Source organism: Zootoca vivipara, chromosome 1 (assembly GCF_965207765.1).
Source record: "Zootoca vivipara chromosome 1, rZooViv2.hap1.1, whole genome shotgun sequence".
NCBI lineage: Eukaryota > Metazoa > Chordata > Lepidosauria > Squamata > Lacertidae > Zootoca > Zootoca vivipara.
In genome coordinates, this window is record NC_142582.1 from 126,632,074 (window position 1) to 126,648,951 (window position 16,878).

The 16,878-nt window shown below is 47.1% G+C and overlaps 1 protein-coding gene across 2 annotated transcripts in view; it reads right to left on the reverse strand.

The window, feature by feature from the left end:
* The window catches only part of PRKCH (protein kinase C eta), a 94,076-nt gene extending 77,432 nt beyond the window's left edge, over positions 1–16,644 (reverse strand). The window contains exon 1 of one of the 2 annotated variants that reach the window (XM_060271350.2): positions 15,559–16,644. In XM_060271350.2, coding sequence (XP_060127333.2) covers positions 15,559–15,906 — 348 coding nt within the window. In that variant the 5' untranslated portion in view covers positions 15,907–16,644. The remainder of the gene's footprint in view (positions 1–15,558) is intronic. The other variant, XM_060271345.2, reaches the window with a different exon arrangement.
* Positions 16,645–16,878: the final 234 nt, after the last annotated feature.

Below are 16,878 nucleotides of genomic sequence, written 5' to 3' on the forward strand. Positions count from 1 at the left end.
ATACGGACCTTTGTCAGCAAGGTGAGGTCTCCACTTTTTAAGATGCTGTCTAGGTTTGTCATTGCTTTTCTCCCAAGAAGCAGGCGTCACCATCTGCAGTGATCATGGAACCCAAAAAAATAAAATCACCCAGCCCTAGCCCTTATCTTTTGCTGCCCAGGGCAGCTATCTCCCTCTGAATATACGAAGAGCAGCTCAGCAGGATCAGGCCAAATGAACCACCTAGTCCAGCCTGCTGTTTTCATGGTGGCCAACCAGACACATGACTCAGGGATGTTTCTCTGCCAAAAGGGAATGCAAAGATACCAGGATAAACAACCAGACCAGAAACGAAGCTACAAAGCTCTGTTATAGGGTTGCCATATTTCAAGAAGTGAAAATCCGGAAACAAAAGTTGTTTATTTATTTTTTTGAGGGGGAGGGGGTTTGCCCAAAGTTTTTGAGCTATTTTTTTCTGGAAATTTGCAAAACAAACAAAAAACACCCAACACTTACGATATGGGCTGCCATATGCCTGGGTTTTCCAGGACATGTAAAGTGATATTCGGAAATTCTGCCCAGACGCCATTCTTGAAAGACGAATCCCGGCGATGTCCAGAAAACTGTGGACATACGGCAGCACTACTTTAATTGCTAACGACTTGTAACAGCAAGGGTCTTCTTTCCCTGATAAACAGAAACCCTAGGAATAAGGGATGTAAACCGGAGGGAAATAAACCTTAATTCATACAGGCAGGGGATGGGGTAGCAAAAATTGTCAATTGTGACACTCCTCCCACGGTGGATATAAAAGATTGGCATCATAGTTAGTTGCCATTGGCAGCCTAATAAAGGTTAACATCGAGAACAAGGGGGTGAGTGAAGATGAGGAACAAGGAGAAGGAATCGAATCAACCTCACACAATAGTTGAAGTGGGAATCAGAGGCCGTAATGGGGGGTGGGGGGGAGGCCTGCTCAGAATCATGCCAGGTGCGTTCAGAGTCCAGGAGACTGTTCCTGTGGATCCTGCCGCCTGAGGCAGCCACCTCACCTTGCCTCATGGGTGGGCCAGCCCTGCCGAAAAGCTCAGCACATGGAAGGTTCTTAAAAAAGGAGGAGATTTACAAACCACCTTGTTCTGCCACACCAGGGTGGCACAGATGGCGTTTGCAGCAGTTGGGAATCCTAGGAAGAGAGCCTTTGATGCGGAGATGCAAGGCGTTCTCTTCCCCCGCCCCAAAGGATGCTGAAGCACACATGGATCTAGAAAACATCTCTTTGTGTGTATTATACAAAAAAGGGGGGGGGACTCTTCACATCAAATTGGCTGTTTCAATTTACAGAAGCGAGAAATCTGTTTTTAGCATGACGTGTCAACAACACCCATTGTGAGAACAATGCCAAAGAAAAAGTTTCCAGCTCATACTGTATCTGGCCTAGTTTTTGTCGACTCTGGAAATTCCCCAGCTTATCCAAATATTCCCATTTGTCGCAGAGATGGCCCTTCTTCCGAAATTACTGCTCTATTTGGCACAGGTCTCCTTCGGCGGGAGATGCGGACAGTTGCTATTTCATCTTTCTAACTTTCCTTTCAAGTGAATACGCAAAAGTGGAATGCAGGAAGTATGTTATATAAGTTCCCCTACAGAAACCATGGACAATCACAAGGCAAATTACGGTAATCCTGGGTGTTTCCCTTCCGTCATAAGATATTGTAGAAAGGGGTGCTCAAATGTCTTTGTATAAGCATTACAGAAAGAAAATAAGTATTTGAAATATGCAGAGCAGGTGTAGCAGCTAGAACAGGCAAATGGTTGTGCAAGAGATTCCTAGTTTAAATTTCAATTCAACTGGGAGTTGTTGTTGTTGTTTGTTGTTTAGTCATTTAGTCGTGTCCGACTCTTCGTGACCCCATGGACCAGAGCACGCCAGGCACTCCTGTCTTCCACTGCCTCCCGCAGTTTGGTCAAACTCATGTTCGTAGCTTCGAGAAGTGTCCAACCATCTCGTCCTCTGTCGTCCCCTTCTCCTTGTGCCCTCCATCTTTCCCAACATCAGGGTCTTTTCCGGGGAGTCTTCTCTTCTCATGAGGTGGCCAAAGTATTGGAGCCTCAGCTTCACGATCTGTCCTTCCAGTGAGCACTCAGGGCTGATTTCCTTCAGAATGGAGAGGTTTGATCTTCTTGCAGTCCATGGGACTCTCAAGAGTCTCCTCCAGCACCATAATTCAAAAGCATCCATTCTTCGGTGATCAGCCTTCTTTATGGTCCAGCTCTCACTTCCATACATCACAACTGGGAAAGCCATAGCTTTAACTATACGGACCTTTGTAAGCAAGGTGATGTCTCTGCTTTTTAAGATGCTCTCTAGGTTTGTCATTGCTTTTCTCCCAAGAAGCAGGTGTCTTTTAATTTCGTGACTGCTGTCACCATCTGCAGTGATCATGCAACCCAATAAAGTAAAATCTCTCACTGCCTCCATTTCTTCCTCTTCTATTTGCCAGGAGGTGATGGGACCAGTGGCCATTATCTTAGTTTTTTAGCTCATAAGGTAAAAAGGTAAAGGGGCCCCTGACCATCAGGTCCAGTCATGTCCGACTCTGGGGTTGCGGCGCTCATCTCGCTCTATAGGCCGAGGGAGTCAGCGTTTGTCCGCAGACAGCTTCCAGGTCATGTGGCCAGCATGACAAAGCTGCTTCTAGCGAACCAGAGCAGTGTACGGAAACGCTGTTTACCTTCCCTTCACCAAATCACACAACTTCAGACAGCACACAAAGCGTTCCACCTTTAATGAGATGGTAATGTTTGGTCTACCATACAGAGTCATTATAATTTAAAGCACTTAGTAAACTTGTTGTATTATTATTAGGCCATTCCTGATAAAGGAACAAAGAAATAGCATCCAAGCTTGACCTGGGACACTTGTGGTTTCTCCTGGCGCTGCAATTAAAGGCTGACGTTTCAACAACAGGGTAACTCCTGAATTCTTCCTTTTAAACTTAGCAAAGGCCATGACAAGCCATAGTATTGATTAAAAAAGAATATGGAACATCCATCCATAATATAAGCCCAATGATGTAAGAGAGAGAAGTTACCAGAGACCCCAACAAACTCAAATCCAGCTGGATTTCACATTAAACCTCTGAATCGCCACAACAATTTATAGTGATTTTATCTAACTCCTTTTTCCTGGTTTTGATGATGATGACGATGATTATTATTATTTTGGGTAGCCAGTGTGTAGAGGGCCTGTCTCTGTGTTACAAAGTTATTATTGTCACTCTAAGGAAACCAAATCATTTCTGCCCGGGTGTATCTGCTTGCTTGTGTGAACAAAGGTTTCAGAGAGTGATCGCTTGGGTGTCTATAAAAGGGGCAGCCTTAAAGATACTGAGCGATGTCTTCCACCTACGGTTGACCAGAAATATCCCATCCTATCACCAATCTTGAAGTTTCAGTTGTCAGACCAGTTGAGCTTTTATACATAGAAGGGTTATTTCCTTTGCCTTGTGCGGTGGTATTTCTTGAGCCAGGCCTGGGCTGACACCACAATATTAAGACATATCAGGGCACATGCATTGTATGCCTTTGACCCTGGAAGCAGAGTAGACCAGGGTTCAAATCCCCACTCTGCCATGGAGCTCACTGGGTGACCCTTCCACTCAGTCTAACCTACCTCACAGGTTACAGTCGAAGCAAAATAAAAAAATTCCTTCAGTAGCACCTTAAAGACCAACTAAGTTTATATTTTGGTATGAGCTTTCGTGTGCATGCACACTTCTTCAGATACCTCACAGGGCTTTTGTCGGGATTAAATGAGGAAGCGGAGAATGACGTACGCCACTTTGAGCTCATTGAGGGGTAGGTGGAATAGAAATGCAATAAATAATACCAGCTGTCGACAGCATTCTCCTCCATGAATTGGCCCAATTCTCCTTTGAAGCCATCTAAGTTGGGGGCCCATCACTGACTCCTGTGGCAGGGAGTTCCACAGTTCCACCGTGTGCTGTGCTCCAAACTTTGTGCCCCCACGCGAACGTCTGGCAATGTCAGAGGTGGGGTTATTGTTTTGGTTCAATCATTTACTTGTGTTTTATCTTGTATTTTGTTCTGTGAAATGCCCTGCGATCTCTCGATGAAGGGCGGTATATAAATTTAAGAAATTTAATCATAATCAGAATAAATACGCACGCCCACCTCCACACATAGGGGCCAGAGTGCGGAGAAAAGGCGCTGTCCAGGTTTAGGCCTCATCTGTTCCAAGTGACTTCCTCCCCCCCTCACACCACGCACTTTCTTTCTGCCAGAGATTCCTCTCGAGCGCAGCCAACTGCAGGTCGCGCCCGCTATAAATAGCTGTGTGGTAAATAGTGCAAGAAACTAATGACCGACCGGAAAAATTAAGAGCCGAGAAATGGAAAGATCTCAGAAGCTTGCGAGGCGCGAGAAACACCCACACGCGTCTGCAGTGTGGGTTTCTCAACGGGCCACAGGGGCGCTTGGCTGCGCGGAGCTTAGTTCCTGTGGGAAACAGTCGCTGAACACCCTGAGGTGCCAGATACACAAGCTTCAGAAGCATGAAGTCAGTGAAAAAACTCATTTATCATCTACTGACTTCTAAATGCTTCACTTTTCAACACCGGTTTCTTAAACAACAACAACAACAACATGGAAACACCATCTAGCAACAGTGAGGTCAAGTGGTTAGAGTGTTGGACTAGGACCCAGGAGACCAGGGTTCAAATCCCCACTCAGCCATGAAGCTCACTGGGCGGGGCTTGGAGTCAGTCACCATCTCTTAGCTTAACCTACCTCACAGGGTTCTTGTGAGGGTGAAATGGGGAGGAGGAGGAGAAAACCATGCATACCACCTTGAGCTCCGTGGAAGATGAAGGTGGTATATAAATATAAATAAATAAACAAATAATGGCGCCACGTGCCTGATAGGTTGGGTTGCCCCGGCTGCCTGTACCTTCAGGGGTGAGGGCAGAGAGCACACTGGCGAAGGAGCACCCAGCAGGATTGAACTCATGAGTGGAGATTTCAATCCTGCATTCTGCAGGCATCTGCTTCAAATAGAGCGGCCTCTGTAAAGGAGGACATCTGACACCTGGTTTACAGTCAGATGGGTGAGGAACAACAACAACAAACAACAACAACAACAACAACAACAACAACAACAACAACAACAACAACATGAAATGGTGTCTGGACTGCAGCACCTCAGACTGGGGGCTGCTCACATGACTGAATGCTGCTCTGCACCAGTGGGGCGGGGGAATTCTCTGTATGAAGAAGACTAGCATATCAAGGAGGTGAGAGCAAGTGAAATTCATAAAGGCAAGGCTCTTCCACGGACTCTGTTGCTGCTCCCACTCGGAAGGATCAGGTCAAAGAGCCCTTTGCAGCTGCATCGTGACTCGCAGAGGGGAAGCAGAAGAATGACAGAATTGTAGAGTTGACCACGAGGATCACCTAGTCCAACCCACTGCAATGCAGGAATCTTTTGGTCCAATGTGAGACTCAAACCCAGAACCCTGAGACTGAGAGTTCCATGCTCTCCTGACTGAGCTATCCCAGGGGATGTGATCTAGTGGTGAGAGATAGCCCAGAGGCCAGAGGAGAGGAAAGCCTTTGGTGAGGATTTAGACCTTAACTGCCTGTTTGGCTTCATTGCTTAAAACAGGCACAGGAGGGATGCGCAATATCTGGTTTTCAACTTCATAATATATCACCAGCTAAGCATCACGATATACTGGTATATCACAATGTCTGAAATAAGGATGGAGCTCTGTAGAGGCATCAGCTGGCTCCGCACTTCCCCCAACATTGTGATTTCTGCATAGCACACAGACACTCTCATCATGTTGCCAGGTCAAAAATTATGGACTTCAAACCTGTTTTGGACAATATATCAATATATTGCCCAGCCCCAAGGCACAGAACTTTGCATCACCAGAAGGATCTGTGCTTTGTCCTGGACAAACATTGGGCCCTGGCCTGGCTTGTGTGCAGACTGCTCCACGTGGCTAATTCTGCCCTCTCCCAACTGCTGGGAAAGATTAGGTGCATGGGAGAGAGCAATGGCACTCAGGGACAGCTCAAGTGACCGCCAGGTTAGGATTTCACCTCAGGTGGCAGGCTGGGGACAGACAGGAGGCGCAGCAGATCCAGAGCCTCAGCCTTCATTGCACCCAGGCCACCTCCAGTCACTTCAAGCAGTGTCTGTGGGGTGTGACAGGAGGAAGGCTGACGATGAGGAGGCGGGGAACCATTTTCTGTTTTGCGGCATCTTGAGCCTGGGTGGGTGACCAGCATGAAAGACCGGGTGAAGCACAGGAGATCGGCCGCAAGGAGAGGGTTTTCTGACCGCCGCTACTCAAATCCCAAATTCAGAAACCCGCGTCAAAATTTAAAGTGTGCAAGAAAATAAAGTCCCTACCAGAGAAGAATGGCAGATCAAGTTGACGGATTGTGCCAAAATGCATAACTGCCAAGTTATCCCTTTTTTACAGGGATTTTCCCTTATGCTGAATAGGCTTCCTCGCGAGAAAAGCGAAAACTTGGCAGCTATGCAAAATGGCCAAAATGACCGGAAGAATCGGAAATCAGGAAGACCAAAATTGTAATAAGGAATGGGGGGAAATTATAACATAGCTTAAAAACCATTGTAAAGTGTTAAAATCCTTAGTAGGATCGAACTACCACTTGTAGTTTAATGGTGAATTTTGGACACAGTGTAGAGGAAAATGATTTGGATCAACATAAAATATAAATGCAGGAGGAAATGATTAGCAATAGGACCCACAAAGGGGAGGCCAAGAGATTCCTTGGAATCTTGTTTTAATGTTGTATGTTGGATATGTGACTGTAAAATTTTAATCTGAAAAGCCAAATAATTTTTTTTAAGCGTGCAACGCAGCCCAAGCACATTTTGCCCTGCACCTGCCGCGCACGAAAACCTCTGCCAAAATATGTCAAAACAGCTGTGCTAATCTGACATGCCCCTCTGGCACCAAGAGGTTGCGATGTAATTACAACAGCCGTGGAGTCCTTATTACAGATGTCTGCTTCCTTACTGCCTCGTTGCTGCTTTGGTTTCGTTTTGGAAAGAAAGCAAAGGATCTGGGTCGAAGGCTGGAGAGATTTACTAAGTCCTTGTGGTTGTGCCTCGTGGAATTTCCAGTGGGTTGTGTCTGGGAGAGGAGCCCTTCCCAGGGAGAGCCAGGCTTGATGCAACATCTCTTCCTGCTTCTTTCTGGGGGGTGGGGGGGGTGGGGGACTATCAAAGGAGAGGCATGTGCAACAACAGAACTACCTGTTCCTCGGAAGAGCCCACTCCCTGCATTTTTGCATGAGTCACGGACCTGGTAAGGCCTCAGTTCTGGAAGCAAGCAAGCCCAAAGTAGAAGGAACTTGCTTTAAATACAGCCAGGCCATTAGCTGTCGATTAGCTACCAGGCTAGGTTTAAAGTGTTGGTATTGGTGTATGAAGAAGACAGCTTGAGACAAAGATCTAAGAGATCACCTCATCCCCTAATTGATTGCTGCATCCACCAGCCTATCCGGAGCTATGTTCCTCACGGCGTCAGGACTGGAGCTTTAATGTGGCACCCTTTGGAACTCCCTGCCACTGCAAATCAGCCAGGCACCTGCTTTTTTCGGTGCTGCTTAAAGGCGTTCGTCTTCTAAGGAGCCTTTGAAAATCATTATCTCAGCTGGAGTCTGTCTTAGATTTGAATTGGTTTTAGGCACATGCTTAAAACTACTTTTTATATTTATGACTGTTCACAAATTTGTTTTTTATATATGCAACAGTTTCTTAACTTTTTTGCATATATTTATTTATAACATTGGGACCCAGGTGGCGCTGTGGTTAAACCACTGAGCCTAGGGCTTGCTGATCAGAAGGTCAACGGTTCAAATCCCTGTGACGGGGTGAGCTCCCGTTGCTTGGTCCCAGCTCCTACCAACCTAGCAGTTTGAAAGCACGTCAAAATGCAAGTAGATAAATAGGAATCGCTACAGCGGGAAGGTAAACGGCGTTTCCATGTGTTGCTCTGGTTTGCCAGAAGCGGCTTTGTCATGCTGGCCACATGACCTGGAAGCTATACGCCGGCTCCCTCGGCCAATAATGCGAGATGAGCGCGCAACCCCAGGGGTCCCTTTACCTTTACCTATAACATAATGAAGTATAACAGCATAGGGCAAGACAGGCGAACTAATATCAGTGTACTGGAAGAAGCAAAGATCACCAGTGTTGAAGCAAGGATTCTTCAACATCAACTTCGTTGGACTGGTCATGTTGTGCGGATGCCTGATGATCGTCTTCCAAATCAACTACTCTATTCCGAACTTTAAAATGGAAAGCATAATGCTGGTGGTCAACAAAATAAGTTTAAAGACTGTCTCAAAGCAAATCTTAAAAAATGTAGTATAAACACCGACAACTGGGAAACACTGGCTTGCGAGCGCTCCAGTTGGAGAACAGCCTTTACCCAAGGTGTCATGGGCTTGGAAGATGCTCAAACTCAGGACGCAAGGGAGAAACGTGCTAAGAGGAAGGCACGCTTGCCAAATCCACACCGTGATCAACTCCCACCTGGAAACCAATGTCCCCACTGTGGAAGGACCTGGGGATCCAGAAGAAGAAGAAGAAGAAGAAGAAGAAGAAGAAGAAGAAGAAGAAGAAGAAGAAGAAGAAGAAGAAGAAGAAGAAGAAGAAGAAGAAGAAGTTTGGTGGGGGGTTAGCAGAGATTGGCAAGCGAAACAAGCAGGGGTATCCGTCCCTGGTTAAGGCAAATTCACGCTAAAATGCTGGTGAATTTTCATGAGGACACACGCATGCGCATACTTGCAAATGAGGAAATGAGAAGAGCTGAAGTCAAGAATGGAAAAACGAGGAGCTGAAATGGACAGATTTGCCTGTCCCTGACCCTAGTGATGCACATGCACTCGTTATGCCCCATGCCAGGCACATATCCAACTGCCATGTGAAGAGATGTCACACATGTGCCAACACATGCGCACTGAGCTCCTCCATGCAATAAGAATACCAGGGAGACTTGGATCGCTTCCAGGCAACCTGACCTGATTATCGTGCGTTGACCTTGATTTGGTTGCAGAGAGGTTATATACAATGTCGCATCGATAAATTTCCACCCCACACTTTCCAGTGTGTTCCCCCGTCATAGACCTTACTGCAAAAAAGTTCAGCGGGTGGGTGGGGGAGAGAACGGGTTTGACCTGCACCAGTACCAAATTTGCTTTAATCGTGCAACCTGAATTTGCCTGCACGTGATTGAATCCCACCCACGCGAAAAAGATCAGAAATGAAACCACTGAACTCGGTCCGTGATGCAACGTTAAGAACGAAAGACGTTCCTCCTAAGATCCCACTCTTGCTACAGAACCAGCCGATCTACATCTCCCCATGGAGCGTGGCTCTCTCTATGGGTCATGTGTAGGCAAAACCTCATTTGTTAAGCCGAAACGAATATGTTCAAACAAACTCCACCCACATTGCATAATGGATGGAGAGACTCAGAGGGAGGCCAAGAGTTTTGTTTACCTTTGTCTAATACCTGCCACAAGAAGCAAGATCACAAGTGGAACTACAGATGCCCTAACAAAAACCACAGGTAAGGCAGTTCCAGGGGAGGCAAAACTCCAGGGCAAACCACCCTGAAACAACTCAATAAATGTGTTATCTCATCTCCCTGGCCTGTAGGACTGCCATGAAAAAGAGGAAGCCGCTGAACATTATCCTCCTTTTCAAAGGCTTGATCAAGGCATAGTGTTCTATCCTTGCAATATTCATCTGAGTACAGGAGAAATTTGATTAAGTTTCGCACTTAAAGGTGAACCTAAACAAACTCACACTTCCCCCAAAAAGGAGAGTCATCCTTCAGAATTTCACATGGCTCTAAATTTCACAACGCAGCTCTCAAAGCCACTTGTCTGTGTTTTGACAGTTACCGGCATCCGTCTGTGTTTGAAAGCTATGATTTAATGGCTTACTCTTTCCTTACTGTGCAGGACCCATAGCGGCATTTCCTTTAAGGACAAAGGCTCAGAAAGAATCTATAAGTATGGGCACAATTGCACTGCCTGGCTAGATCACACCAATTCCACCAAGCCCAGTGTTCTGTTTCCAATGATGGACAGCCAGAATGCTTTGGCAGCTCACAGGGCGGGAAGGACGGTTACAACCAGCCCTTTGTCATCCACAAGCACTTGATACTTCACCTTTGAACGTGAAGATCCAATTTAGTTTCATGGTGAAGAGCCTTCAGTAAATCTGTCTTCCAGGAGAATGTCTAACCCTTCCTTGTCACAGATATCTAAGCTGCCAATCATCACCATTCCAGTCTTGTAGCAAGAGAGGGTTCCACAAGTTAACAGCATTTTGGGCTGCCTGCTTGATGCTGGCCCATGAGAGAGTCTTCCCCATTTGTGGGGTTCTCTCTCCTCCTCATTATGACCATTCAGGAAGAATTGAAATGCATTGCAGTTATACCCAGGCATTTTACAACGGAAAGGTACCTGTCCTGGCAATCTTGGAATGATTAGCTGTCAGGGTATGTCAGAGGTTTTTGATGTTTCTTATTTTTGATGAAGAATCAATACTTTTGAATTATGGTGCTGGAGGAGACTCTTGAGAGTCTCATGGACTGCAATTAGATCAAAGCTATCCATTCTGAAGGAAATCAGCCCCGAGTGCTCACTGGAAGGACAGATCCTGAAGCTGAGGCTCCAATACTTTGGCCACCTCATGAGAAGAGAAGACTCCCTGGAAAAGACCCTGATGCTGGGAAACGAGGAGAAGGGGACGAAACAGGGCGAGATGGTTGGACAATGTTCTCAAAGCTACCAACATGAGTCTGACCAAACTACGGGAGGCAGTGGAAGACAGGAGTGCCTGGTCCATGGGGTCACGAAGAGTCGGACACGACTAAACAACTAAACAACAACAATTTTTCAGTGTACCATTTTGCAGATTTGTTATTGGACATCCTGGATCCTGGGCTCTTTTGGAAGGAAAAGTAAATGAATACCCGGGCAGGGTGCCAGGCAGGTAGTTATATCTGCAGAAAGAAGAACTTCCTTTTACTCGTCTGACCCTTCTACCCGCCAGCTTCTTGGGGTAAACCTCTTCATCGCTGCCGTTATGTCACGGCCTATTCACTTTCGCTTTCCCCTCTGGACGCAATCCACACAACTGCCCAGAGGGAGAGATTATATCATAGGATTGTGGGGTTGGAAGGGACCCAAGAGACCTCTAGTCCAGGGGTAGGCAGCCTAAGGCCCGGGGCCGGATGCGGCCCAGTCGCCTTCTCAATCTGGCCCTCGTACGGTCCAGGAATCAGCGTGTTTTTACATGAGTAGAATGTGTCCTTTTATTTAAAATGCATCTCTGGGTTGTTTGTGGGGCATAGGAATCTGTTCATTCCCCCCCCCAAAAAAAATATATAGTCTGGCCCCTCACAAGGTCTGAGGGACAATGGACCAGCCCACGGCTGAAAAAGGTTGCTGGCCCCTGATCTAATCCAACCCCCTGCAATGAAGGAATCTTCAAAGCTGACTCCTTCTCACTCCTGTTGCTGCTCGTTTGCTAGGAGAGATCATAGAATCATAGAGTTGGAAGAGACCACAAGGGCCATCCAGTCCAACCCCCTGCCAAGCAGGAAATACCATCAAAGCATTCCTGACAGATGGCTGTCAAGCCTCTGCTTAAAGACCTCCGAAGAAGGAGACTCCACCACACTCCTTGGACTGTTTGGACACAGCCACCTGGAAGCCTCAGGAACAGTGGTGAAGCCATAGTTTATCCATTATCTCTGAATCAGGTCAATGGCATTACGTTGCAGTGTATATTATTGGATGCAGGGAGGACTGCTGTGTGGTCCAGCCCCCTCGGGAATATCTCAGCCGCCTTCCCTGTAGGCTCAGCGGTCATTTGAAGAATTCACCAGGGAGCTCACAGCCTTGTTAGTTTCTGTCGCATGGGCGCAGTCCAAAGGCCCACGAAATAAGCTATGAAATGCAGCAAATAACTTACATCGCAAAGGAGGAAGTTTGTCTTCCATCAGCAGTGGAGCCGCCTGCAAGCAAGGCATGTTTAAGTGTCAGTGGAAATGATGGAGGAAGAGGATGAAGGAGTCAGCCCTGGCAGAAGACTTGGGAGATTATAAGAAAACCAGGGCAAGGAATTCTCTTGCTGCGATTCCTGCACTGGAGAGGGTTGGACTAGATAACCCTTGGGGTACCCTTACAACTCTATCTATGGAATGGGGAACCTGTGAACCTCCAGCTGTCGTTGTAGCACAACTCCCATCATCTCTGACTGCCGGCTACATTGGCAGGAGCTGATGGGTGTTGATCGGGGGGGGGGGGTCCCACAGATTCCCCGTAGAGATGGGGGACAATTCCGCCCAGCTTTCATTTCAATGCAAACCTAGTTTTGAATTAACACTTCCCAAAACAAACCGAAATGCAGGTACGTTTCAAACTGCCTCTGAATTTTGCAATGTGGTTTTCAAAAAAAAAAAAAACACCCTGCAAAAAGAATATATACTGTATATGGGGAAAGTGTAGTTTTTTTAAAAAATGCATATGTTCCTTCGAAGCAACATGCAAAAGTGCATTGTTAAGGGAAATTGCTGGCAAAAAAATTTACATTAGGCAAAAATCGGTGCCGGATTTACGTATAAGCTAAACAAGCTATAGTTTAGGGCCCCACTCTCTTGGGGGCCCCCAAAAAAATTAAAGGAAAAAAACCTGGATGTGCATTTCTAAAAAAAATTTATGTGCAAATGGCTTTACATACCTGTTAGGTCCATAAATTACCATATATTCAACACAAAAAACAGCAAAAAATTGTTGTTGACAAAGGACAGCTGGACATATAAAGGGCCCCATTATCTTCAGTAGCTTCAAACCTAAATCCAGCCCTGGCAAAAATGCACACACAAAATGTCTTCTTTAGGAGGAATGCGCACGGAGACACTAGTGAATTTTTCAAATCACAAGCTGATGCAAACTCAACATAAGATTAGATGTGCAAGATAGTTGGCAAAAAAAATATGTCGCCTTCGCACAGCAAATCTTCCACCTTTTGCAAACGTGCGAGATTTTGAACTGCACAGGATAAAAGATAAAATAGAAATAGATCGTGCTTGGCCACTCACAGGACTGAGCTAATCATTTTGAAAAGTTTTTAAGGCTGTGATTCCACACACACTTACCTGGCAGCGAGATCCCATAGAAACAATGATATTTACAGCTGAATAAACCCATATTGAATTGTGCTTCCAGTGACTCTCAAACTTACTGTTTTCTCTTCTCCCTCCCTCCCCACCCCCATCAAATGAGCCCCATTTGTTTTAGCCATTAAAATGCAAGGATTTCGGCGGAAATGGAATCCTGATTGAAAAACCCATTCATCTGATTCATTTCTCTTCCAATTTCTTTTCATTAATATGTTGTAGCTCATAGACTTGGATGCGACTTTATTCAAAAAGAAGCCTGCGGATCCTGCTGAGAAGCAATCAGACACATTTCCTGGAGAAATAAACATTGGCTTACCCAGGAAAAATATATATATATTACAAGAATGGTAGGCACCACCTTTGGGTATTTTGAATGCCAGATAACAGGTGCACCCGAAAAACACCAGACGCTGGGATTGGTTAAGGAGCAGAGGAAGGATTTCTGAAAACACGTAATTAACTGATGGAACGCCTTGCCACAAGGTGCAGCGATAGCCATTAGGTTTGATGGCTTTGGAAAAAACAGGCAAAAGTCCTGGGGGAACAGGCCTATCAAGGCTTCTGCCTTCTTTTTGGTGAGTATGGTGAAATGTGCTATTGATTCGTGTATTTGAAGCATTTCCTATGTGCTCTTCATTGCACCGCAATTACAATTCAAATACTCTCAAATTCGCAACACAGGTGCTAAAATCGAGGCAGGCGAATCAGCAGCACCTCATCTAACAACAACGATACTGGCATCAGATGTTACTGAAAGACAGGTGCCCAAGACTTAAAAGAGCAGGTGCCAACTAGGTCACAGAAGGTAGGGGGTTCTGAAGCTGGGGTGCCACCACTGAGAAGGCCGCCTCTCATGTTGCCATTTAGCAGACCTCAGCCGAAGATGGTGTGATCCAAAGGAAAAACTCACTGGCATAGCCCAGTACACTAACCATTGGGGGCTGCTGCCCATTGGGACTCATAAGGACCTCCACTGGTTCAAAACTCACACTGTATGGATGGTACTTGCATGTTCAAAGAGGACGAACCTCCAAATACCACATGATCGGAGGGCAGGATAACACAGGAAGCTGCCTCAGGCCACCTCAGACCTATGGTCCATCTTAATCTCCAAGGCTTCAAGCAGGAACCTTTCCCAGCCTGATGTGGAGATGCTGGAATTGAACTTGGGATTTTTTGCATGCACAGCAAACGCTCTACCACTGAGATACGGACATTCTCTGGTAGATGCCCATCGCCTGAATACCAAGCTTGTTTTCTCAAGCTCTGGAGGGTAGGAATTCAGCCAATGGCTTCAAGTTACAAGGAAGGAGATTCCGACTCAACATCAGAAAAAAAACTTTCTGACCGTTAGAGCTGTTCAGCGGTGGAACGAACTCCCTCGGGAGGTTGTGGACTCTCCTTCCTTGTGGGTTTTCGGGGAGAAGTTGGGTGGCCATCTGTCCTGGATGCTTCAGCTGAGATTCCTGCAATGCAGGGGGTTGGACTAGCTGGCCCTCGGGGTCCCTTCCAACTCTATGATTCTCTGATTCCTGGAAGCTCATGGTGAAGGTTGGGTAAGAAATGTAATAAACAATAGCAATGTCCATCATTGTATGATGGCCGAGGTAAATCTTTGGTCAGGCCCAGCAAGATAATTAGAATCATAGAATCATAGAGTTGGAAGAGACCACAAGGGCCATCCAGTCCAACCCCCTGCCAAGCAGGAAACACCATCAAAGCATTCTTGACATATGGCTGTCAAGCCTCTGCTTATAGACCTCCAAAGAAGGAGACTCCACCACACTCCTTGGTAGCAAATTCCACTGCCGAACAGCTCTTACTGTCAGGAAGTTCTTCCTAATGTTTAGGTGGAATCTTCTTTCTTGAAGTTTGAATCCATTGCTCTGTGTCCGCTTCTCTGGAGCAGCAGAAAACAATTCATTTGTTCTTTTAAGTTCCCAGGTGTCAGGCTTCTAGCTACCCTGATGACCAGGGTTTTTGCACGCACACGCACACACAGGCACACATATACCGGAAAAAGCCTTGATTCCACCCCCCAAAGCATCAAATACCCCAAAGCAGGGAAGAGAGTCCTTGAGCATACACATGTGCATGGGGAAACCTATGGCCCTCCAGATGTTCTAGTTTCCATTATCCATAGCCAGCATGGCCAATGGCCAGGGAGAAGGGGAGTTTTAGTAGTCCTGCCACATCTGGAGGGCCACAGGTTCCCCCAGCCCTGGTAGACACATCACACATCCCATTACAAATGGGCACAGGTGCCAAGCTCCCTTAGATGCCAAACAGCCCCAGGTCAGTGACTCACCCAGCCTTCGAAGCTGTCCGAGGACCCGGTGCCGTGGAGGAGGTCATGGAAGTGCACGGTGCAATTGGCCACAAAGTCGTCGTAGCCAATGGGGGTGCCATGGAAGACGGCCAGTTCCAGCTGCCGCCCGTCGTTGACCGGGGCACAGAACTCCTCGTTGTAGGTTGGTGTGTTGGTCTTCTGCTTGGTGCTGGTCTGCCCCACCCTCACCTGGTCCACGCTCAGCGTGATGTAGGGGTCCAGGAGCTGCTGCCCCTTCTTGAAGAGCGAGTGCCTGAGGGACCAGCGGGTGGGCTGCAGCCCCACCGCCTCCCCGATGCGCACCTTCATGTAGCCGTTGAACTTCATGGCTCCGAGAAACAGAGGGATGCGTCCTCTTCAGAGAAGGAAGGTGCTGTACTACTGAGTCTGTGGTAGCCCAGAGAGTAGCGTGACAGTCCTCAGGGGACAGGGCAGCCTGCGGTGGCAGCTCCTGGTCTCTGGGCCATGCTGTCTCAAGGGCACCGACCCAAACCCAGCCCTTTGCCCTGCCTTCCCTTTCCAGGAAAGAAGGAGACGAACCAAGCTGCTGAATCACTTCTCTTCTTCACAGTGGAGAGGAGCTGATTCCTTCACCTCCTTTGGGAGATAACAGGAGCATGGAAACACAAAGAGAGAGGGGGGGAGCAAAGCAGCCTCCCAGAGCCCCACCGTCTGGTGCCAAACACCCCAGCGCTCCCGGCTGTGTGCACATCAGCAACCGAACACCCTTGGCTGTTCTTGGTTCTCACAGACAAACCGCTTCAGTTTCTCCCCCCTCCCTTTAGTTCAGGAAGAAACTGCAGCGGAGTGAGAGAGGAGGGAAAAAAAACACCTCTCTTTTTTCCCCTTTCCTGAGCCGCTCACCCAAACCACAAGCCACAAATCCACAGATAAGAGAGAGCTGGCTTCAGTTCAGCAGAATCTTCCTCTCTCTCTCTGCTCAGGTTTTGCTTCCTTCCTTCTCTTGCCCGGGTGGTTTGAGAAGAGCTTCTCCTCCTCCTCCTCCTCCTCCTCCTGAGAGACAGGGAGAGAGAACAACCCAACACAAGTGGTTGTTGAGCAAGGGGAACACCTGAGGGATGTGACTAGCCCACGAGAAGGGAAGGCCAAGGGGTGGAGCTTCCAGCTAACCCTGCAAGGACTTGTCCCGGCTGCTGCTGCTACTGCTGCTATAGCTCTAACCTGTTCTTCAGAACTACAGCTGTCATTTTATCACAAGCACACACACTAAAAAAAACCCCTTGTAGTGCAAAGAGCTCTCTTTCTCGCCCCCTGCTGGCTCTTTTGCTGAGAAAGGTC